The sequence below is a fragment of the Dysidea avara genome, chromosome 9, assembly GCF_963678975.1.
Source record: "Dysidea avara chromosome 9, odDysAvar1.4, whole genome shotgun sequence".
Taxonomy (NCBI): Eukaryota; Metazoa; Porifera; class Demospongiae; order Dictyoceratida; family Dysideidae; genus Dysidea; species Dysidea avara.
Genome location: NC_089280.1, coordinates 7,913,301 through 7,937,383, shown reverse-complemented (window position 1 = coordinate 7,937,383; position 24,083 = coordinate 7,913,301). Strand labels below are relative to the sequence as shown.

General features: G+C 38.8%; 1 protein-coding gene across 2 annotated transcripts in view; it reads left to right on the top strand.

The window, feature by feature from the left end:
* LOC136265696 (ubiquitin carboxyl-terminal hydrolase 2-like) overlaps positions 1–24,083 on the top strand; it is a 55,049-nt gene that overhangs the window by 29,395 nt on the left and 1,571 nt on the right. The window contains exons 10-21 of one of the 2 annotated variants that reach the window (XM_066060589.1): positions 4,957–4,984; positions 8,380–9,147; positions 9,210–9,274; positions 9,434–9,481; positions 10,714–10,803; positions 17,528–17,679; positions 18,839–18,926; positions 19,090–19,177; positions 19,742–19,836; positions 20,871–20,930; positions 20,978–21,080; positions 22,368–22,537. In XM_066060589.1, coding sequence (XP_065916661.1) covers positions 4,957–4,984; positions 8,380–9,147; positions 9,210–9,274; positions 9,434–9,481; positions 10,714–10,803; positions 17,528–17,679; positions 18,839–18,926; positions 19,090–19,177; positions 19,742–19,836; positions 20,871–20,930; positions 20,978–21,080; positions 22,368–22,537 — 1,755 coding nt within the window. Of the gene's footprint in view, positions 1–4,956; positions 4,985–8,379; positions 9,148–9,209; positions 9,275–9,433; positions 9,482–10,713; positions 10,804–17,527; positions 17,680–18,838; positions 18,927–19,089; positions 19,178–19,263; positions 19,837–20,870; positions 20,931–20,977; positions 21,081–22,367; positions 22,538–24,083 lie in introns of those variants that run through there. The other variant, XR_010705689.1, reaches the window with a different exon arrangement.

Below are 24,083 nucleotides of genomic sequence, written 5' to 3'. Positions count from 1 at the left end.
TTAGGCCTTCGCTATACTTCTTTATGTAGTCACCGCACTGTATAAAGGTTGTCTATGCTTACCATTACAATAATGGAATTCTACCACGACTCTAAATTGATTAAACATTGGGTGTTACTTGGACCTATCCAAAATAAATACCTGGTCTTAAATGTAAACCCTATCTAATCCAAAGCAGCCAAGCTGTAAAAAAAGAGTGTGGCCATGAGAAAGGCTATGGTGAAAAAAGATGTGAAATCCAAGGTGGCGGCCAAGAAATGGCTGTGGTGGTAGGTTAATGGTAAAAATTTTAATAACGACAATTCACTGAATTGTTGTTATTCAAATTTTTACCATTAACCTACCATCACAGCCATTTCTTGGCCTCCACCTTGGATTTCACATCTTTTTTCACCATAGCCTTTCTCAGGGCCACACTCTTTTTTTACAGCTTGGCTGTTTTGGATTAGATTTCACTTCTTTTTACCCCAAAGCCGGCCTATGGCCGGCTTTAGGGCTTTTTAACCTGTCATTTTTTACTTTACTACAGGAAGAAGAAAAGATGAAGCAGGGTGATTTCTTTGTGAGGTGATCCTTCTAGCTGATCTCTCTACCGGATGACTTGTTTGTAGCTGAACTCTCTACAGGGTGATTTCTTTGTAGCTGAACTCTCTACAATGTAACTTCTTCTAGCTGATCTTTCTACAGGGTGATTTGTTTGTAGCTGAATTCTCTACAGGGCGATTTGTTTGCAGCTGAACTCTCTACATGGTAGTTTCTTTGTAGCTGAACTCTCTACAATGTAACTTCTTCTAGCTGAACTCTCTACGGGTAGCTTGTTTCTAGCTGATCTCTCTACAGGGTGGCTTGTTTCTAGCCGAACTCTCTACAGGGTGATTTGTTTGTAGCTGAACTCTCTACAAGGTAACTTCTTCTAGCTGATCTTTCTACAGGGTGATTTGTTTGTAGCTGACTTCTCTACAGGGCGATTTGTTTGCAGCTGAACTCTCTACATGGTAGTTTCTTTGTAGCTGAACTCTCTACAATGTAACTTCTACTAGCTGAACTCTCTACAGGGTGACTTGTTCGTAGCTGAACCTTCTACAGGGTGATTTGTTTGTAGCTGAATTCTCTACAGGGCGATTTGTTTGTAGCTGAACTCTCTACATGGTAGCTTCTTTGTAGCTGAACTCTCTACAGTGTAACTTCTTCTAGCTGAACTCTCTACTGGTGGCTTGTTTCTAACTGATCTCTTCATGCTAACCGTTCTACTGTTTACTGTTACCTTGCTGTTGTCTGTTATACATGACTGGAGTTCATGTTTAGATCTTTGTAGCACCACTCATTGTGTCTTTTTGGACTTCGCTAAAGCTTTTGACTCAGTACCTCATGAGTATCTTATTCTTAAACTTCATTGTTTGGGTGTCACTGGCCAGTTATTGCAGTGGATTCGATCTTTTCTAACTTGCCAACACCAACGAGTGATCATCAATGGTAGCTATTCCAACTGGCTCCCTGTTACATCAGGAGTGCCACAAGGGTCTGTTCTTGGCCCCCTTCTGTTCATATTATACATAGATGATTTGCAGAATGGTAAGCCACTCCACTTTAAAACTATTTGCAGATGACGTTGCATTGTATAGAGAAATAAAACGTCCTGCTGACTGTTTGTTACTGCAGCAAGATCTTGATAACATCTATTCTTGGACAATCAAATGGCAGCTACGTCTAAACGCATCTAAGTGTTTGGCATTTTTAATTTCAAACAAGAGGAAACCAATCAATTTTATGTATAACATCAACAGCATCACCATCTCATGGAATTCTATTATTAAATATCTTGGTGTTCACATTCAATCTACCTTATTTTGGTCTCATCATTGTAAAGTTGTTTCTGCCAAGGCCAGAAGATCACTAAACCATCTGCGTCACAGTTTATGGGGAGCTACCACAGCTGCAAAATCTGTAGCTTACAAATGTTTAGTTAGACCACTGCTTGAGTACGCTTGTCAAGTGTGGAGTCCACATACTGCTCGTGATATATCTGGCCTAGAGTCTGTACAACGTCGTGCTGCTAGGTGGGCATATGGGAGCCAGTGGGATCCTATTTCCAGGAAATGGAGTAAGTCATCTGATGATTGTCTTAATTCACTGCACTGGCCTAGTCTCACTGATCGTCGTAACTATCTGTCTGTGTCAATGATATCCTCAACAACAGAACATCTCTTAACTTTTATGATTACTATCGCTGTAATACTTCCTGCACCAGAGCTTATGAACTGTCTATTGTACCTTTACTATCTTCTATCAACAGTCACCGTTATTCTTTTTTGTGACTATTTTTGTGGAACACTGTATCATTTGATACACTCATTATTAAATCTGTAAATTATTTTCATCGCTCCATTTATCATCTTTTTTGTGCATAGCTTTTTAAGTCTCTGTGTGTGTTTTGCTTATTGTAACTATTGTTTCTTTTCTTTGTAGTGTACTTTTGTGTTATTATTCTTTGTCCTTGTAGTGTTATTTTTGTAATGTATGTGTTTAGGGAAGCACCCTTGTACAGGCTATGCCTTTTGATGCCACCCTGTAATTTTGGCAAATTAGATAAATAATAAATAATAATAATAATACAGGGTGACTTGTTTCTAGCTGAACTCTCTACAAGGTAACTTCTTCTAGCTGATCTCTCTACAGGGTGACTTGTTTCTAGCTGAACTCTCTACAATATAACTTCTTCTAGCTGATCTTTCTACAGGGTAATTTGTTTGTAGCTGAATTCTCTACATGGTAGTTTCTTTGTAGCTGAACTCTCTACAAGGTGACTTCATCTAGCTGATCTTTCTACAGGATGACTTGTTTCTAACTGAACTCTCTACAGTGTGCTCTGTTCATAGCGGAACTTTCTACTGGGTGATTTGTTTGTAGCTGAACTCTCTACAAGGTGACTTGTTTCTAGCTGATCTCTCTACAGGGTGACTTGTTTGTAGCTGAATTCTCTACAGGTGATTTGTTTGCATTTGAACTCTCTTACATGGTGGTTTCTTTGTAGCTGAACTCTCTACAAAGTGACTTCTTCTAGCTGATCTATCTACAGGATGACTTGTTTCTAACTGAACTCTCTACAGTGTGATCTGTTCATAACGGAACTTTCTACTGGGTGATTTGTTTGTAGCTAAACTCTTTGCATGATTGTTTCTTTGTAACTGAACTCTCTACAAGGTGACTTCTTCTAGCTGATCTCTCTACAGGATGACTTGTTTCTAACTGAACTCTCTACAGTGTGATCTGTTCATAGCAGAACTTTCTACTGGGTGATTTGTTTGCAGCTAAACTCTTTGCATGATTGTTTCTTTGTAACTGAACTCTCTACAAGGTAACTTCTTCTAGCTGATCTCTCTACAGGGCAATTTGTTTGTAGCTGAATTCTCTACAGGGTGATTTATTTGAGCTGAACTCTCTACATGATGGCTTCTTTGTAGCTGAACTCTGTATTAGGTACCTTCTTCTAGCTGATCTGACTACAGGGTGACTTGTTTGTAGCTGAACTCCCTACAGAATAACTTGCAATGTAATATAACTGAGTAAATTATACATGCAGCTGAATGCTTTATTAGGGTGACTGTTCTATTAGAGTATCTCGATCTCGCATTTGCTGCACGTAGTTGCCTTTCGAATCATAACTCAGTGATTTGTAATCCGATTCTTCTGTACTACTGCAAGGACTTTCTATGATGATTATTCCAGCTACATACTGATTTTCAGCTCGTTGCTCTAAGCGATTTGCCTGGTAGACACGAAAACTAATAGTTTTTTTATTCATAAAAATTGATTGCGTAATTTTGACACAGGTTGGGTTTTGTGTCATATCTCCATGGTCTTTATCCCGATTCCTTTCAAACCACAAAAAGGCACTCCTACGATGGTTGCTCCATCTACATATCAATTTTCAACTGATTCCTCCAAGGGGTTTACCCTGTAGGCGTGACAGACCTTCGACCTTATTTTACGCCAATAATCGGTCATAACTCCGTGAATGTTCATAAGATTCCTACCAAAGTTGGTACGTAGATCCGCCTTAATGAGCCCTTTAAGTGTGCCAAATTTCAGCCTAATCCAAGCATGCATGCGTGTTTTATGGCGAATTTTGCGAAATGAAGAAGAAATTAAAACGAAATTTTGTTCGCTCGTATCTCGGAAATGGCTGGAGCGATTTTCTTCAAATTTGGTATGTAGACTCCCCTAACTGGGCAGCACGTTTCTAGCAAATTTGGTTCCAATCGGATAAGGGATCACAGAGCTACATAGGTGTGAAAATTGCATTTTCTTTCTTCCTGTTAATATACTCACGTTGTGGCGCGCCGACTTCTTGGGCTGCACGACACACTACCGTGTGTCTTGATTTGTTTACAGGCCTAGTCAGAAATGCTGGGAAGGGAAAAGTTTTTATACGAGGAAGTACTGCAGTTACTTTGATAGAGCTTTGACCAATAAACATATTGTTCTGATAAAACAATCACCACTACTGTCAAGTGTCTGACTGGTCAAAATGAGTTCCTACAGTGCACTCTATTTTATAATGGCTACAGGTTCGAGGCTGCCTAGGTCCAGTCATGGATTTTTTCTCCTTTCTCCACCTTTTCAAACACACTTTCTATAACAACTTTAAACAGGCTGTAGGACCAAGTGTCCTACAGACCTTCAGCACTTGTGCTGTAAAGCCTTAATAAATAAATAAATAAATAAATAAATAAATAATGAAGTAGGAAATGGCATGTCATAGCAGCAATGTTATTCTATTGCCAAGGTGATGAATTCTATTGCAAAGTGACGAATTCTGTAATGGATTCTACTGCAATCAGTTGTAAAGGTGGCGAAAACCTATATTACATGTATGATTAAGCATTTGGATAAATATCATAGCTCTACTACTGTATACAGCACAGGTGCATATATTGTTGTTTCCTTTTGTCACAGAAAGATGCATACTATAAGAAGTCTTCAAGTAAGTACATGTACATAGCAATAGTAAGACTTTATTGTATTGATCTACCGTATATATTTTATTGTGATTGCATGTTACCAAGAGTTATTAAAATTAACTCTTGACATTACATACATATTGTGGCTTTGGTGTTTATTTATAACAAGTCTGTCCACTTAATGCAAGGCTTATGGTAAGAATTTTTAAGTGTCAGTTCCTGACAAACTTGCAGTTGGTCAGACAAACATGTAATTGAATGGACACACAAATACCAAGTGTACTGTATTGACCAATTATCCACATAACTGTTTCTGTATTTTCCTGTTATGTGCATAACTGTATTGTATGACTCATGCAGTACACGTACATAGCTAATTGGTACTGTGTGGAAAATACAGTACACGGTAGCACTTTGATCCTCCCATACAAAGTATGATATAGCTTCAGTACAGCACAGAGGTTGGCATTGGTAATTTGTCCATTGTCTGATGTCTGTTATAGGTACTCTGGGCAACATTTATATACAGTATGCAAGACAAGCATTAAGTGTTCATTACGAAATCACCTCCATACGTCCATGTTGTACCATCAGTGATACTTTCCTTAGAAAGGCCATCTACCGGGATGCTATTTGCTGGTACTGCACAGAAAATAATGTTAAGCTAGTTTTTTTTTTTACACCTGTGTACATGTATGTTCAAAATCCGGTGTCTATTTCTGTTAGGTGCTCCCCTCTTCAGTGAGTAAATAGGAGTAGAGGTTTATATGTATGAGACCTGCCATGATTCAAGCAATGTGGTACATGTACAAATGTTTGCTTATTTGATGATAGACAGTGCATGGAATTTTATTTTGGCCTTTTTGAAACCAGGCACATGCCCACAGCTAGCCAAAGGCTGGCTGTGGACATTTACCTGATTCCTGTTGTTGTTTTTCCGAAAAACCTGTATTTGTATGTATATTTCTTTGTCTGTCCACACCTGCACTTGTGCAGTAAAGAAGCTTTATACTAAAAGCAGTCACTGTAGACTCTGATGCATATACTTCGAAATACAGTTGAAACTGGTTTCTGAATATGGTGTGAATATGCAGCTTTCCTAGTTGGCTGTATGGGTATTGTAGCAACTGAAAACGGCAGCACAAGCCTTGTAGGCTATCATGTACATGAAAGAAAATGAAGATGAGAACCAAGACTTTGTCAAGAGAATTTTTGTTAGAAAGCACTATCAATAGACACAGTTAAGAAGATATTTCTGTGTGAAATCTGTAGTTTAAAGTGGCTTGTTGATGTACGCTTCCATAAGAGCTCATATTGACATAATTTATAAATTATTAAATACTGTACAGTACAATATCATTGGTTAACTGGACAGCTCATAAGCACTGCAAGTTCATCGCTTATATTGCTCCTGATAATAACATGGTTAATTAATTGCCTATTTAGCTAGAAATTACTGCATGGATACCTGGTCTTTAGCAGTAGCACAACATCAACTTGTTTAACCTGGGTATCAAACTATTGACACATTACTAATTATTAAGCATGTCAACTGTTTCATTAGTACTGATAGGAATTGTGGTAATGTATAAATGATAGACCACCTACTTAACTTCTTTACTCTGTGTGTGTGTGTGTTAGAGGTGTACCGATATGGGTTTTTGGCATATACCGATATCCGATATTGGTGTAACCAAAAGAAGTCGATAACCGATAATCGATCCGATATTTGCATTAATATTTTAAGCAAACAAAAGTGTACATTTACCTACCCTACAGCAACATGTGCATGTATTCATTGCTATACTCTTCCTGTGGTGGTGTACAGCTTGGGTTTCTATTGTGCAATCCAGACAATTAGGCACCCTCAAACATTTTATGTAGATATACTCCCATGAAGCCTTAAACGGATATTTCTGCATTACTCCGCGTTCTAATGACTTGTGAGAAAGCTGGTAGCTACAGCAAGTTTCCGTTATCCTGTGATTCTTCTTTTATTACAAAGGTACTCTATAACTGCTTCATTTGTAAAGACTGTGATAAGCTTTCCAGCAACAAACACTAGAATTGCGTGTATTTATATGGCTTCTCGTAGCATAGCACTTGTTGCAGAGTAAGCAATAAGCCAGGGCATAAAGAATCTATGGCCAGAGCCACATGGATAACGTAGATAATACAACATCAATATCGTGTCCTGTACAAAAACTCCAATAGCAACTTGTGGTATATTTTTGATATACTACAGCAAACTAGCCAATAGAATCAGTATATCACTTGTACATTTGATATACGCATCTGATTGGCTAAAAATTTTTGATAGTGTTTAGTTATTTTACCAGTTAGGCATGTCCGACTTGACAACTGCTGGTACCATAGTAACCAATACCTGTTACCTGGCAACAACATCGTTGCCTAGCAACCGTTGCTAGGTAATCACTATGGTTTTTGAAATGATTTTGACACCATAGCAATGGTTGCTAAGCAACCACCAAAAAGCATGTAACTAGGTCAGGTTTACATTTTGTTGCCTAGCAACAGTTGCTATGGATTGTTGGACCGATTTTCAAGAAGATTGCAGGCTGCAACACATGTGCATACTCCTTGAGCATGCTAATCACAAGGAATTACTTACCAGTACTAATAATGGTGTAAAAACATTAGAAATTGCTGTTACTGCTTCCAAGTGGGAGACGAGATGTTGTATTAACATATTATACTACAGATATCATGGTATTCGAAATATATACCAAAAGATATACATATTTAGGAAAGGGTGCCATAGTGCGAGGCTTCGCCTCGCACTATAACATCTTTTCTAAGTTTGTATATCTTTTGGTATATATTTCGAATACCATGATATCGAAATTTATACAGTAGCAATATATTTCGATATTTATACAGTAGCAATAGTTTGTACAATAGCAATAGTTTGTAAATATCGAAATTTATATATTTCGATATTTATACAGTAGCAATAGTTTGTACATAAGCGGATTATGCATTGGTTTGTATATGTTATACTACAGATATCATGGTATTCGAAATATATACCAAAAGATATACAAACTTAGAAAAGATGTTATAGTGCGAGGCGAAGCCTCACACTATGGCACCCTTTCCTAAATATGTATATCTTTTGGTATATATTTCGAATACCATGATATCTGTAGTATAACATATACAAACCAATGCATAATCCGCTTATGTACAAACTATTGCTACTGTATAAATATCGGTAGCGATATCGGTCCTCCTGCTGTTCTGTACCGATACCGATATTGGTAAAAAATGCCATATCGGGGGCCGATATTGTAGCCGATCCGATTATCGGTACACCTCTAGTGTGTGTGTGTGTGTGTGTGTGTGTGTGTGTGTGTGTGTGTGTGTATTGCCAGCTATTGTTGTATCTTTTCCTCAGCTTCTACAATTAAACCGTCAGTTCATGGTGACCAACGTGTTGATGTTCCTACTGCATCATCTCCAGCTCAAGTCTCAACACCTAAAAGTTATCAATTTGGTGTTCCACGAGCTCCTTCACCGCGGCCACCATTATCATCCACTACAAAACATTTACTACCAAGTGCCTCAACAAGTGCTGTTGCATCCCATAATAGTGTGAAGCACTTGCCACCAAGTGATGGTAAAAGTAGTCACATGACAGTTACTGCTACAACTACAACAAAGCCATCAAGTAGCTCTCAGTCTACTATTAGTGTAGGTAGTAATGCTACTGCATGGAGAACTACTACAGTTGAAAGTTCTATTGTTCCTGTAAGTAACACTTTGTCACCATCTCATATTGATCGTACTAAACCAAGTCCTGCCAATGAGTTGAATAATCCCAATCATAATGAGACTGAAAACGCTGGCTATCCTACTAGTAGTTTTTCTAGGAAGAAGAACCCTAAATCCTTGATTTTGAAGAATGAAGTTCTACCTAATAAGCCAAAATTTTCAACATCAACACAGCAGACTAATAGATCTTCTAACCCTATCAAACCTGTCCACCCTTCCACGACACCTATGACTGCAATCTTTGATTATGCCAGCAATCCAGCTGACAAGGAACAAACACCGTCAACATATGCCTCCTATATTGATAGACGACCTGCAACCCCACCACCTCATCGACCAAATAGCAGCCCATCTACCACCATGAAAATGCCTTCAACTCCTCCTGCTCCACGTATGTACAGCTCTATGTGATATTGTAATACTTTATCAGGCTCTGTATTTCTGTATGTATAGGTCGGTATCTTTCTCCATATACATTTGACTATTATGGAAGTTCCTCCAGTAATTATCCTGTGAAGGTACTGTACTGTATGTTGTTTCGATGCATTTTTAACCAGTCACAGCTGTTTACAGCAAATCTTATAGCAAACTCTTTTTTTTCCCTTTAATTTTTTTCTTACTGCCTATGTACTGTATGTTTGAGTTCAGAATTACGTTGCATAAATTTTTTCATTCAGGGTTTGAGGAATGTTGGATTGACCTGTTACTTTAATGCAGCTTTGCAAGTAAGTTACACCGCAACTATTTTGAGGAAGGGTTGTATAACTGTGAAGTATGTAACATCAAATCAGAGCTTATGATAACATCTGGACACCAGACAAAATCCTGTCATATTGCATAAATGTCTGACCATAGTGCAATTTGTCCCGGCACAGTGTCCCATCAAAGCAAGGAAGGAGCCTAAGGGCTGAGCTGGCATGCTAACAACAACAGTCACTTGGTTACCAGGAGATAGTATACATTCTTACAATCCAAGGGAGTGACCACAAATGTACCAATGCCAATCCTCTAGTGTACTGTAACCACATAACCGCTGCAGTAAGGCATGTGACATCTTACCACTATAATGTTCATTTGCTATGCATATAGTATAGTGGATATATTGGGCATTCATCTTCCACATATCCAGTCAATTTTGGCAATTGTCTGGCCAATTCTGGTTTGCCAGGACATTGTGACAGGACAACAGAGAATTCTTATCATATGCTCTGTCAACAGCCATTCATTTTCATACAAAGTTTTGCTTCAATTACCATAATAGAATATACACCTGTTGACTAAATACTCTAATAGAATAGTCATTTTTTAGCTTTCAGTTAATTGACGTTTTGATATTTGAAATATGCATACTTACATACTTAGACCCTTGGTTTGTTTATCTAAAATTAGAAAGATTGTTCTATTAGAGTATTGTACAGTAAATACAGCTACTATATGTGTTCTATTAGAGTATTTCAATAGAGCTTTGTATATAAATATATAGGTTTCAGTTATCTGAATAATTCACTGATCTGGATACTTATCATTGCCCGAGAACAAAGGGTTCAGATAACCGAGGGTTCACTGTACATATAAAAAAGCAGACAATTAAAAAAAAAAACCCAGTGAAAATGTCAGGTAAACTATAGCTTTATCTAGCTGATATTGATACACTGATGCTTTACACAATTTGGCATTCAGGGAATACATCAATAGATTTACTTAACCTTAATATGTATAATGGTACAATCATTATTGTGTTCGCTATTTACTTATGCACTAAAAAATAACTATACAACCTTGAACTACTTCCTTGTATTTTGATCTAACATTTTGTCAGGCAGGTTCCATTGTGGATGGCCAGGTATGATGTTTGCCTGACAAATGACCTATGTCAGGCAGCAATAATTGACTCTGCATATAAGTAACTTGTAGTACGTATCACTTAAATATGTTATAAAACTTGTGTCTTTTGTAGTGTCTCAGTAGAATACCAAAGTTTGAAAATTTGTTAAGTCATCTAATTCAAGGTGGACAAAGTATCCCATTGAAAACTGGAAATGAAAAGGTGAAGCATTCTTTGTATACTATCAATTGCATTCATTATGTATGGTGCACATGCGTATTATATAGTTATACAACGGCCACGAGTGCTCTGCTTGATATAAATGCACGAGCCTGAGGGCCGTTAGGCCCGAAGGCAAGTGCGTTTATACAGGCAGAGCACGAGTGCACGTTGTATAACTGTTATGTACCACTCACCTAATAGGTGGGGAGAGTCTCACAAGACAGCTGTAACACTTATAAAGGCCAGGTTTCTAACATTGATTGTGGGTAACCAAGCCGGACGTTGCGATGACGTTCCCCCTGCAGTACTGCTGCCACCTGAGATATTGAAAGCTAGTACGCTATGGGTTATATCACTAACCTGCATTCGCTGTTCGACTCTCATCATGTAGTGCTCAGCATGCCAGCGTGATCACTCAATCACCATATAGACTAAGCGCCAGACTAATCGCCATAGTGATTCTCTCGAGCAAAAAAAAGTAGCTAAATAGACGTTTTAAGTAAACAAAACCTAACTACTAAACGATGCTAGTCTAATTCTTACTATTCACACTGGCTAAACTCGAATCAGGTGGCATGACAAAACTGGTTACTACAATCAAACGTAAAGGTTAGTATTATTTAGAATATATTTGTTTTATTGAGTCATTGTCGAAGTGGGCTACAGTTTAATCTGGGCTAAGATGGCACCAGACTAGTAAGGTGTATAAGTACGTTTATATATATATGTAGACTAGAGTTGTGGCCACCCGTGTTGGATTTTTCGATCGCCATTGGCTGCTTGTAAACATTATACGTATTGGTGACGTTATGGCCCACAATCGACCTTTACATGTCAGGCTATAAAAGAATTCGAGTGATCTGTGAAGTGTCTTTCCACCTATTAGGTGAGGTGTCGTAGTGGTCTTCGCCACCGGCACTTGTGCTATGCTGCCCAAAACCGCAGCCAGTGCAATATCTGTATATTGCACTGCGGTCGGTGCATTATAACTTATAATGCACTCGTTGTGGTCTAAAAAACCGCAACCAGTGTGTTATAAGTTATAATGCACTCGCTGCGGTCTGCAGCAGTGCAATATACAAATTATGGCACTGGCGGTGCCTTTGAACTGCCCACGCAGAGTGGTACATACTGTAATACATGTCTTTGGCAGTATATACACCATACAATTTGATTTTTGGCACATTTACAAAATTTGGTATACGTTCCACCAATATTGTCATGACTTCAGCAAATGATGGCAAATGGACATTCTACTTGTCAAATTGACTATCTGCCAATATGGGTATTACCCCCAATACACCTGTATGGTGTGTAGGGCATGAACAAATGTCAAACATTCATTAGAATGTTCGATAAGCTTAACATTCAAATATTTCAACATTCTAACATTTGTTATCTTGCTCACGCTCAATTATTATCATTTTAAGAGTAGGTTTTTCCTTTTATGTGGTTGTTTTTAAATGAAGGTTAACTAGAGTTAACCAGAATTAATGGAGAGAGGTCACGGAACAGCATTTACGTATACCCGTAATCCAAGCCCTGCAGTACATGTGCAACATTAGAATTTTGGCGGGCAATTTTGAGCACCTACCTCACCGTGGATTGACTGTCAAGAGTGTTGAACCCACCCACCTCATACCCTGTCCACCTGGAGAGGTGTGACCTGGTCCCGGGCCATGGAGTCAATCCTTCAACCCCAAACAGAGACAGATGTTAGAGTCAGTAGTCATGTCTTCAAATCAGGTAACCTGTAAATATACTATATCTGTGCAAATATTTGTTGTATGTGAGTTCCATCAGCTGTTTCGGGACCTCATGCCATACTCTTCACTCATTCCTCCAGTCACTAGTCAAATAGCCTGCACATGTAAACAACTGACATTAACATTAATTTGAGGTAAAAGGTTTCAGAAATGTACGCAAACCTATCTTTTGTACATGTTCATAATGCAAAATTATTATTGTACTAATTGAGTGGGTGTAACAACATTCGAACATTCGTTAAGAAAAATTAAAGAATGTTCAAATGTTAAAATTTAACATTTGTTCATGCCCTAATGGTGTGTACACAAAAACTGTCTGGCCTGAAGGTGACTGTTATACACAGGTTTCACTAAGGAGTGTGTTGTATTTACGCCGTTTTTCTTAATAATAATTACTCACGAGTGCTTATGTAACAGGGGAAATCAAGTTGAGGGTAATCCATAATTTGTTTGGCTAGTTGTAATCGATCATTGTAGTGGTCCAATTGGTTGGAAATTGTCATGAGGTAACAACTGTCATGACAGTTGTACACATCTATTTAAATCTGTTAGTTAAGTTAAATAATGATATTTAAATGACTAGTATATTAAAAATTATAATTTAAAAATGAAACAGGAATCCAAGCGATAAAAAGTAGTGAAACAAGACATGAACAATGGTAGCTATTACAGTATAGCTCAGTGGGAAATCCCTACTTTGGCATAGTATAACCATTATTTTGTGTTCAGTGCCAAAGTAAGGATTTCCCACTGAGCTATACTGTAATAGCTACCATTGTTCATCTCTTGTTTCACTACTTTTTATCGCTTGGATTCCTACTTCATTTTTAAATTTATAATTTTTAATATACTAGTTTGTTTAGTTTTTTGATAAAGCATACATCTAGCTATAAACATGTGACAGTGTGACTGCTGTATTAGAGTATCTCAGGTCAGCCTGCAAAGATGTGCGCATGCGTAAAAAAGGGGTGTGGTCATCATGGTTTTGATCGATTCATAGTATTAGACTAGAGAATCTCGAATCCGATCTCGAATCAGCCTACCAACTTGAAGATGTGTGGTCACAAATACAACTGACGTAAAAGGGGCGTGGTCTTGATCGATAGATCGATAATACGCAGAATAAAGAATGGGCGTGTAAGCTCCGTAACAGCAGCACAATGGAACTCTATAACAATCACACAAAACACGAGGTAACACTTACAACAGCACGTGATCAGGGGGAGCAATAATTGAGATACATCAACAGTGTGTGTGTTGTGTGTTGTGTTGTGTGTGTGTGTGTGTGTGTGTGTGTGTGTGTGTGTGTGTGTGTGTGTGTGTGTGTGTGTGTGTGTGTGTGTGTGTGTGTGTGTGTGTGTGTGTGTGTGTGTGTGAGAGTGTGTGAGAGAGAGAGAGAGAGAGTGAGTGAGTGAGTGAGTGAGTGAGTGAGTGAGTGAGTGAGTGAGTGAGTGAGTGAGTGAGTGAGTGAGTGAGTGAGTGAGTGAGTGAGTGAGTGAGTGAGTGAGTGAGTGAGTGAGCGAGCGAGCGAGTGAGTGAGCAATACCATTACATACCTCCCCCCTTAAAACAAACCATTACAAATCCAACAATGTTGTGCATGAGCATGAAAATGAATGTATGTAGAGTTAGTATCCATAGTAGTCAATTGGTCTTACAACTCTTCCGCTTCTAGTAGTGACGGGTCGTCCAGACTGAGGAGGTGCAGGTGGCTCATCACGAGTGGCAGGGGTGGGACTGTCATCACAATAATATTGGAACAATGGTGGACTCCACTGTCCCTCAGAGCATTCAGCTCTCAAGTCTGGTTTCAGAAGTGGTCTCACTCTGTTCACATGAACCACCCGCTCTTTGTTGTTCATTCTTATCTATACATTCAAAGGTCCCTTCCACTCCCTCACTATCCATGGTCCAGTCCAACGTGGGTCCAGTTTCCCCTTGGTGGGATTGTTTAGTAGAACTTCTTGTCCCACTTGTAATTTCAAGGGTTTATTCCCACGATAACTCTGTTTCTCTCTGTCAGCCATCTCCACTGTGTTAGCTTCCACCAGCTCTCTTATTCTAATAGTTTGCCCTGTAAGCAAGAACTGTAGTCTGATGGATCCAGGTGTGATATCATGCCAGATGTTGGGATGTTCAGTGGTAGTGGATTAGATCCAAACAAGATCTCATATGGGGAAAGACCCGTTGTGGCATGTTTGGTTGTTTTGTAGAGATACAGGAGAAGTTGGAGATGCTCTTCCCAGTCCCCCTCTTTTTCAACCAGACCACGCAACAGATTCAATATGGATCTGTTCATTCATTCCACCAGTCCATCACCCATGGGATGATAAGGTGTAGTGAGAGATTTGGTCACTCCGAATGCTTTGCATAGTTCACTAAGGATCTGGCTCTCAAAGTTTCTGCCCTGATCAGAGTGTAGCCTTTTAGGAGGTCCAACCAGTATAAATACTTGGTCTTTCAAGGCATGCACTATCTTGACTGCTGTTTGATCAGATAGAGGTACTGCAAAAGGCCACTTCGAGAAGTAATCCTGCACCACAAGTAGGTACTGGTTCCCTTGGTGTGACATAGGCACCTTGAGAATGTCAACTGCTACCAATTCCCATGGCCTGCTTGCTACTACTGGCTGCAACGGAGCTGGATGCATGCTTGCTGCTTTGGTGCGTTGACATGTGACACAACGGTTGCAATGGTTGTTTACGTCCTTTCCCATTCCCACCCAGTAGGCTGCTTCAGAGAGACGTGCCATTGTTCTATCAGCTCCTTGGTGTCCAGCCTTGTCATGGGAATTATTCAAGAATTGCCTCTGTAGTGATATTGGTACAATTAAGAGTAGCCTCTCTTCTTGCATGGTTGGTGTCTTCACTTTACGGTACAGTACAGATTCATGAAGGGTCAACTGGGACCAGATCTGGTGATACCTCTTGAGAGGGAATTTTCTCCAGTTGTTAGTGAGTGGTGGTGTTTCTTTTGATCCCATTTGTCGAAGGACTGTATCAAGTACCGCGTCTGACTGCTGGGCTGCTGCAATCACTGTGCTGTCCAGTTCACTGCTGATAGCTACTATGGTGACAGGTTTACAGGAAAGTGCATCAGCTTGTTGATTGCGGGATCCCTCACAGTATGTGATCGAGAAATCAAATCCTCTCAACTGCAGGGCCCACCTCTCCAGCTTCTGGGAACGTGCATGACTAGATCGCTTCGACTTTAGCCACTCTAAGGGTTTGTGATCTGTCTCAATTACAAAGTGTGCACCAACCAAGTAGTGTCGTAACTTATGGGTTGCCCCAACAATAGCCAAACATTCCTCCTCAGTTGTAGAGTAGCTTTGTTCTGTTTTAGTTAGTGTTCGGCTAGCATATTCTACCACTGTGCCCCTGGCAGTGGAAAGGACTGCATCTAGGCCGGTGTCTGATGCATCAGTAGAGAGCACAAAAGTGTCATGTTGCTTGCGGTAGTCAAGAATGGGTGGGTTGATTAGAACATGTTTCAACATGTCAAAGGCTTGCTGGTGTGTGGCCTCCCACTCAAACTGGACATGTTTGCCTGTGAGTGCAGTGAGGGGACCCGCCGCGTGTGCAAAATTCGGAACAAAGCAATGGTAAAAATTTACCAGGCCTAGAAATGATTGAAGGTCCTTGATGGTCTTCAGGACTGGCCAAGTTGAGATGGCCACAGTCTTCTCTGGGGAAGGAGCTACTCTGTTGGCTGAGTACTCAAAACCTAAATGGGTAATATTGCTTTTCCCAAAAAAGCACTTAGAGCCACGGAGGGTAAAGCTAGCAGCTGACAGTTGACTGAGAACTCTCCTCAGGTCCTTGATGTGTGTATCCATGTCAGTAGAGAAGACAATGCAATCATCTACATAGTTGTCAACACAGTCCTTGCAGTTCTGTAGGATGTTATGTAGGCCTCTCTGGCAGGTTTGTGTTGCGCCCATTAAGCCATAGGGCATTCTGGTAAACTCCCAGAGTCCATAGCCTGGGCCTGGGCAGAAGGCAGTTTTCTCCACTGATGGTGGCTCCATGGGAAACTGCCAATAGGCACTATGGAGGTCAAGTTTGGAGAAGATTTTCTTGCCAGTTAACTTCTGTTGAGGACCTTCAGCACGGGGGACAGGGTAAGAATCTTTCTTGGTTACACTGTTTAACTGTACATAGTCGACACATATCCTGATTTCCCCCGAGGGCTTGGGCACATAAACTGCCGGAGCACACCAAGGACTAGTGCTAGGTCGTATGATACCTTCTTGAGCCATTTCCTGGAGTTGTTGTACAGGCGTGATGTTGTGACCTATGTATCGTGGAGTACCGGTACCTCCTCCGTACAGTAGCGTAGTCTAAGTGCCTTAAATAATTTTGTGGCGTCTATTATAAAAGTGTTGATATAGAAAATTAACGCCTCGATATGGTTTCGTTGGATGATGAAGAAGACAAGCAGCCTGACTGAAGATAAAAGAAAAGACAAGGTGCACAGGGAATACACTCGTCGGAACCCCAACAGGCACATACCACTGGTAAGTTTGTTGTTGTGGCGTAAAATGGTGACCGTGCGCTGCTTCATTTGGGCTCTAGGCTTGCGATTGTGGTCAGTGAGTGAGTGAGTAAGTGAGGCAGAGACGAAATTTCGAGTTTTGATAATTTTTTCTAAATTCTATATCCGGCCGCCAGTAAGCGTTTTCTTGTTTTTAGCACTACATTTGATGCTAGATGGGCTAATATTATTCCGTAAAAGTGATTTTCGTTGTGTAAGAAGTTTCTAAGCTAGTTTTTAAAAGGCGATAATTTTGGTGGCGCGCATTGTTTCGGGGGATTCCTACTTAAACAGTACTACCGTACTGTTTGATAAGGTGATGCTATAAAAGCATTCACTTAACTGCTCAGGCCTGTTCAACTGTCTACTGCATTGCATAATTTAATGCATGTAAGTTTTAAACATGTATGAATTTCTTTCAGGAAATTGTTATTAAAGTTTCTCAACCTCATGGTCAAGTGTCTAAAGTGCTTAGTGAAACCATTGATGAAATGTTGTCTTATAAAAATGGAGAATGGACAGATTTCTTGGGTAGTTTGAATCCATCTAACTTACTCAAAGAAATTCGACACAAGTATGTATGAGTATTGTTATGTTATGCTACGTACTTGTAGTATTGTTATACGTAGCTTAATTATGTACTTATACATTACGTACATACAAGTGCTTACCTGATGATAATAATAGTTGTGTCTCTATATGTATGTGCACATGGTAGGCTAATTTGTTGATTCCAGCAGCTTTGTAAGGAGTAGCAGAAAGATAGAAATATATTAAAAATCAGTATCATACAATACGGTATATATAGTAAGGATCATGGGCTTTCCTATCCAAAAATGTTATCCAAAAAGTGGCCTTACTTCTTCATGCCAACTTGGCAGTATTGGTTAAGCATACGTACCTGTATTCAAGCTCAAAAATGCCTTTAGATTGACTCTATAAACTCTTCCAACAAATAATTTGTATGAAAATTTATGAAATTCTAATAACTGACTAGCTGATTCCTCTAACCAAACGTAACTCGACTTATGGTTAAGGCTGTGGGCTTGATTTCTTCTCCACGGATGCGTAGGTGTTGATTCACTGAAATGTGTGATGGTTTTAGTGAAGCTGGCTATCATGAGAATTGTCCATAATTTCTGTAGTGTCTGGATTGATTGTAGAAGTGCTTCTCATACTTTTCTTCATTTCTAATCCTATATAATGGTTGGAACAAAGTAGAAAGTGAAGCAGAATGGCATAGTAATGGTTAGTTAGGGTGTGCATTTAATTGATTTTTAAAATATGTTTGGCCTCTTTCCTAGGATGTGTTCCACCAGTCACAAATTATGTTACCAAAAATGTGAACAAACAAGTGTATGGAAAACATAAAAATTTACATTTGAGTAGGGACTATAGAAATAAATAGAAATTAGAAATTTTATGTTTGAGTAGGCAGTGGTATACTATAATGGAGGTTATCTACACCCATTTTATTTTATTTATTAAGGCTTTACAGCACAAGTACTGAAGGTCTGTAAGACACCTGGTCCTACAGCCTGTTTAAAGATGTTATATCCGAAGGCAGTCCCTGTATAATTCCCCTATAGTGTCCCCAAGCCCAAATAAAGACACATGTTGGTGGTTTTCTATGACTCCACTGTATGCCATACTTGTATACAAGGCTGTATGTACCTATGTACGTAGTTTTTTATCATTGACACAGTACGTATCAATGTATCATACTGTTTCAGATATACAAATTTCCAACCAAACAGACCATGCGATTCACACGAAGTGATGAGGTGTATTCTGGATGCTGTTAGGATGGAAGAGATTAAGGTACACAAGCTCTTTGAAGTGCTTCTTAATGTAACAATTGTTGAAGTGAAAGAGGAACATTGCAAGTTGTACTACTTCACATTTTCAGTGTGCTTGTGTATTTGTAATTGATCTGTTTTGCTTGTACTATGTACATGTACATGTGAGTGTTTGTGCAAATTAGAAAGTCAAGACTGAAGTTTCAAATCATTTATTAAGAGATGGTGTCAGTGTAACTTTTGTTGATGGAGCGGCCAACTTAAATCATAAAGGTACATGTATGCAGTATAGCTACAGTATCCCATGTTGAGTATGCAGTAAGTGATGGTACTTGCTTTCTTTTCACCTTTTCCCATAGCATTAATGGGGCAGTAACCAAACCATACAAGTGCTGAAGCTGCACATGAGTGACAAGTATTTTACACAGTTTTACATAATTACTCAGGGGTTTTGGGTAGTGAGCAACAATTCTCACTTCCTAACAACCTGCTGCAACAACTTGGAATCATTTTATTGTGGAATTACATGCAGAGACAGGATGTTTAAGCCAACAGAAGATTATAAATGGCCTAAATGCTCAAAGGATATGGAGCGCCTAGAAATGTAGTCACAAGAACAGCAACATTGTGACTGATGATTCACACAGGGTGAAACTTTATTCACGGGATGTAAAATTTGCACTTATACGGCTTGTTCCTTTAACACACACACACACACACGTACACACATGTTGCGTATGCCAACTTTTTTACTCTCCACGATTTTCATACTGTGTATATAAGCTAACTCTACTCCATGGAGATGTGATTAATCATAATGTATGTAATTTCCAATAGCTGCCCTCCGTAGTGCCCACAAGCACAAGACTTATATTGATGAAGTGGTTGGAGGAGAATTACTCAGTGTGGTTGTGTGTCTTGAATGTAGACATGTAGGTATATGTGTACAGTATTGTAACATTGATCTAACACTGTTAGCTACTATAGGTTACGCTGATGAGCATGAACTAAACCCTGTATTTTTAAGCTACGTACACTGACTGTAAGTAGTGTTCCACTGATAATTGGATCAGTATTGAATCGGATCCAATACTGGACATTTTAGTATTGATCAGTATCAGTTATTTAGGTACTCCGATACTGATTAATAGCCACTCGTGCCAATCATCATCATAACTATCAAAAGTTGAGGTGTAACAGGCTGGAAATAATGTTGAGCATTATTCTAGCATAAAAGGTGAAGAAGTGCTTTGTCAAACAAACATTGAGCAGCTGCTACTTACTATGTATACTCTAATAGAACAGTCACCGTACACTATAAAAATTCTAATAGAGCAATCACACATAGCTAACTTGAGAGGTGTGTGATTTGTATGACAATTATCGGTATCGGTATCTGTATTGGTGAAAATTTACTGCTAGGTATCGGTATCAGATCAGTAGGTATTTTTCTGTATCGGTGGAACCCTAACTATAAGTCGGTTAGCTTGTATTTTAAACTACAGTTGAACCTGTCAACCTAAGCCCTATCACCTTTAGACTATAAGATTTCTTGGCCTTAATAGGCAGTTGGCTACTTTAGACCAGTGGATTACTATACAGCGTAGGGGTAGTGGAGCAGGCCAAAGGGTGGAGGGGCCAACATTGACAATGACAGTTACAAAGTGGAAATTTGAAGATATGGACGTTATTCGCAGGGCTGCATTTAGGAATTTTTTTACATTTTAGAAGCTAACACAATTGCACCAATTTTATGATATATGTGTAGTTGCTAAATAATCTATGTACAGTATGTATGCACAGTAAATGTCAAAATATAAGTCAAAGTAGTGTACAGCTTCATTACACTGTACATACGTAATTTTGTGGTGTAATTATATAAACCTCTTATGCATGTACTGTATTTTAGATACTGTACACTGTATGTTTATTCTGTGCTAACATTCTAAGTTCTCTTTATTTGCAGAGAGCTGAACTGATAGAACCCTTTTTAGATATCTCTGTTCCTATTCCTGAATATAATACTGTAAGCTATGATTACTGTTGATTTGTAAAGATAGTAATGTATTACAGATATCCAAAACTCATACTCTTGAAGAATGCTTACTTACTTACACACAGTGGGATATACTAGATGACGAAAATATGTTCATCTGTACAAAATGCAGTAAACAAGGTATACGTTTATGTAAAGAATAACTATATAGTTTGACATCATCCTGTTATATTTTGGGGTCATTTATTGAAACAAGTGCCTTTATTGTTTCATAGTATATCAGTTCGTGAGTGTACACTTAAAGTATAGTGAAATAAGTTTTAGAAAGCTATCCAAATAAACAGCTAAGTTGATAAAACGAGTTGATGTTATGTGACTTCAAGTTTCCACATTGTACTAACTGTTAATTATCAAGACACATAGTTGACTACATGCACTTAAACCTCCGCTTGTGCATGTATATGAAAAACAATGTTCAGAGGGGGTGTCTCAAGACTAATACAACACTGGGCTTTGCCCCTAGCCACTTGTCACACCCCCTTCCATCGTAATTTCTGTATACACACCCACAGTGCTTTAGCTATAACATGTGGTGCATAGTAACTATTTCTTTCATCTATATTTTATTGTGGATTGTTAATAAACGACTGTAGCTAGGAGAAGTGTTTTACGTTTGTGACCAGATCTGCGAAAACCCGACATAATGGTGCAAGCCTAAATTTTCAGTATACAAGCCATTGATTGCAATGGGTAAAATGATTGCAATGGGTAAAATATTTGTGTAAATTGTAAAAATTTTAAACGCTTTGTTCTTTGTGAAGAAAGGGTCTAAGGACAAATACCTTAATATCATCTTATTCACCTACTCAAGGGGAGTTTGAAAATCTTTGTTTCATTGCAGTAGTCTAAAGGATATGTGAGTTATGGGCATGCATCATGTCAAAACAATTGTATGAAATCAATTTTTCTTCACTGATTTCATCTCTGTATGTACTGAAGAAAGATAATAGAAGGAAAATCTTACCCAATAATGGACTCGCCTATTCACGGGGTGCACATTGCAATTCTGTACTGCATTGTGTTTGTAAGTTACAGCCATTTTTGTAAGTGCCTGTAATTTATTTTCCCAATACTTGCTATACAAATTGATCTTTCTGTTGTTGCTATTTTGTAGGGGTGTAACTCCAAAAGCTGTTGGCATACAAGGCTGAAACTTGGCCAAAGTACACACTTGGCTAAGTAGATTATAAATATTCAATAATTATGAATTTGAAAAATGCACCATTATGCCAGGTTTCCACAGATCCAATCACATTTAAAGGCTTGTGAACAAAGGAAATCCAAAGGGTTAACACTAACCAGGGTAGTTACGTATAATGTTTCTGGTATACTGATAGTGTGTCTGAGTGAGACCTAGTTAAAAGAGTACCATGCAAATAATTGATAATACTTATTGTTTTTTTGTAGTGGGAGATGTGGTTGAGTTAAAGAGAGCTATGAAACAACTGACATTAAAAAGAATCCCACCAGTGCTTATATTGCACCTCAAAAGATTTCATATTGGAATTGTTGTAACAAAGAATTCGACCCCTGTTCAATATCCCAAGCATATTGATGTCAGGCAGTATTGTATTGAGGTATGTATGTACGTATGTACATGGACATATACACATGTAATTGAATGTGTGCACAATTGCACATGCAATTTGTGCATGTAAACCTATAAAGCCTTGTATCTCTTTGAACTGCATGTATGTTTATCATGGTGACTTCCACTGCGATTACTTTTATACGAAGAGATTAAGAACCTATCTAAACCAGTCACACAGTAGTCTGGCGCCAACTACCCTGAAATACAGATACCATACATTTCAAAAGGAATTTAATTAGACAGTGTACGTAACTGCTGATTACATCAGATGATTACCCTTATTTGAACAAAAGCATTGCATTGCCAAGACAATTTGTGTGTAAACGTCATTAGATTTGTTAAAATAATAAAATGATTTTTACAGTGAATTTGCTATCACTGAATCTGAGCAGTAAAAATGATTTAGTATCTGTATTTCGCCAGACCCTTACGTACTTGTGTGAAGGATAGGGTGGTATCAGACTAGTCACACAAATGACTGGCTTAGACAGGTTCGACTGTACTTAACAGGCCTTGCCCAATATACCAGCATAATTTATAGTAATATGGGCATTTTTGTAAAGTAGGCATTGTTGAATACAGTGGAACCTCCCTTAGTGATCACCTGAGTTGGGCGGTCACCTCAACATAACAGCCACGTGACTACGGTCCCGACCAATTCCCAATTAGTTTGTACAGAAATAGTTTGCATTAAGTGGTCACCTCTATAACACGTATAACAGCCAGCTTTAACAGTCCCAAACAGCACTTCACTACACAAAAGGCCTCTCACAAAGCAGCCAGCTATAGCCATTATGGTGAGTAAACTAGCTGCACTACTTCATACTTCTGTAATACGGAAAATTTATAAACTCACAGTATAGAAAAGCTTGTGGCCACTCCATGGCTTTGCCTCTCTGTGTGATTCTAATTAAAGCTAACCTCACGATCTTGATTCCTGGATTTGTAATTGTTTAGTTAACATTAACAGTTCACCGTCTTTAAGGCAGTCCCTGTTTTTACTTCACAGACTTTGTAGCTAGGAATCATAATCAGCTCAATTGCTGTCTCCAAACTCAGAGTAGCTTCAGGCTCTTTTCTGCTAATTTGTCTGCTATGTAAGTAGGCGGTGTACTGGAGTGTAGCTAAATGTATTTTTATGTACGTAACTAAACCTGAGTTTTATAAGTCCCTGGAACCTTTGTTAAAGGCCAAACCTCAGTTTATGGCCTATGGCTGCTTTATGGAGGATATTGAGTTAGGCAGCCACCTCTCTATAAAGGCCAAATATTTCTGGCCCGAAGGTGACCGCTTTAGACAGGTTCTACTGTACAAACTTTACATTTTTGCATAAAAGGATTGAATTGCTATAATATAAGCAGTTTATTCTGTAATCTGACTTGTTGCCAAACATGATTGGAACTATGGAAGTGCCCTCCTTCTTCAGTTCACATACTGAAATTGAGAACAATCACCCAATAGGAGTAACAGTCCTGGAGTTATGATGCAAAACCATTCACTCACGGCAGGGCTTTGTCTGCATACATGAGTAT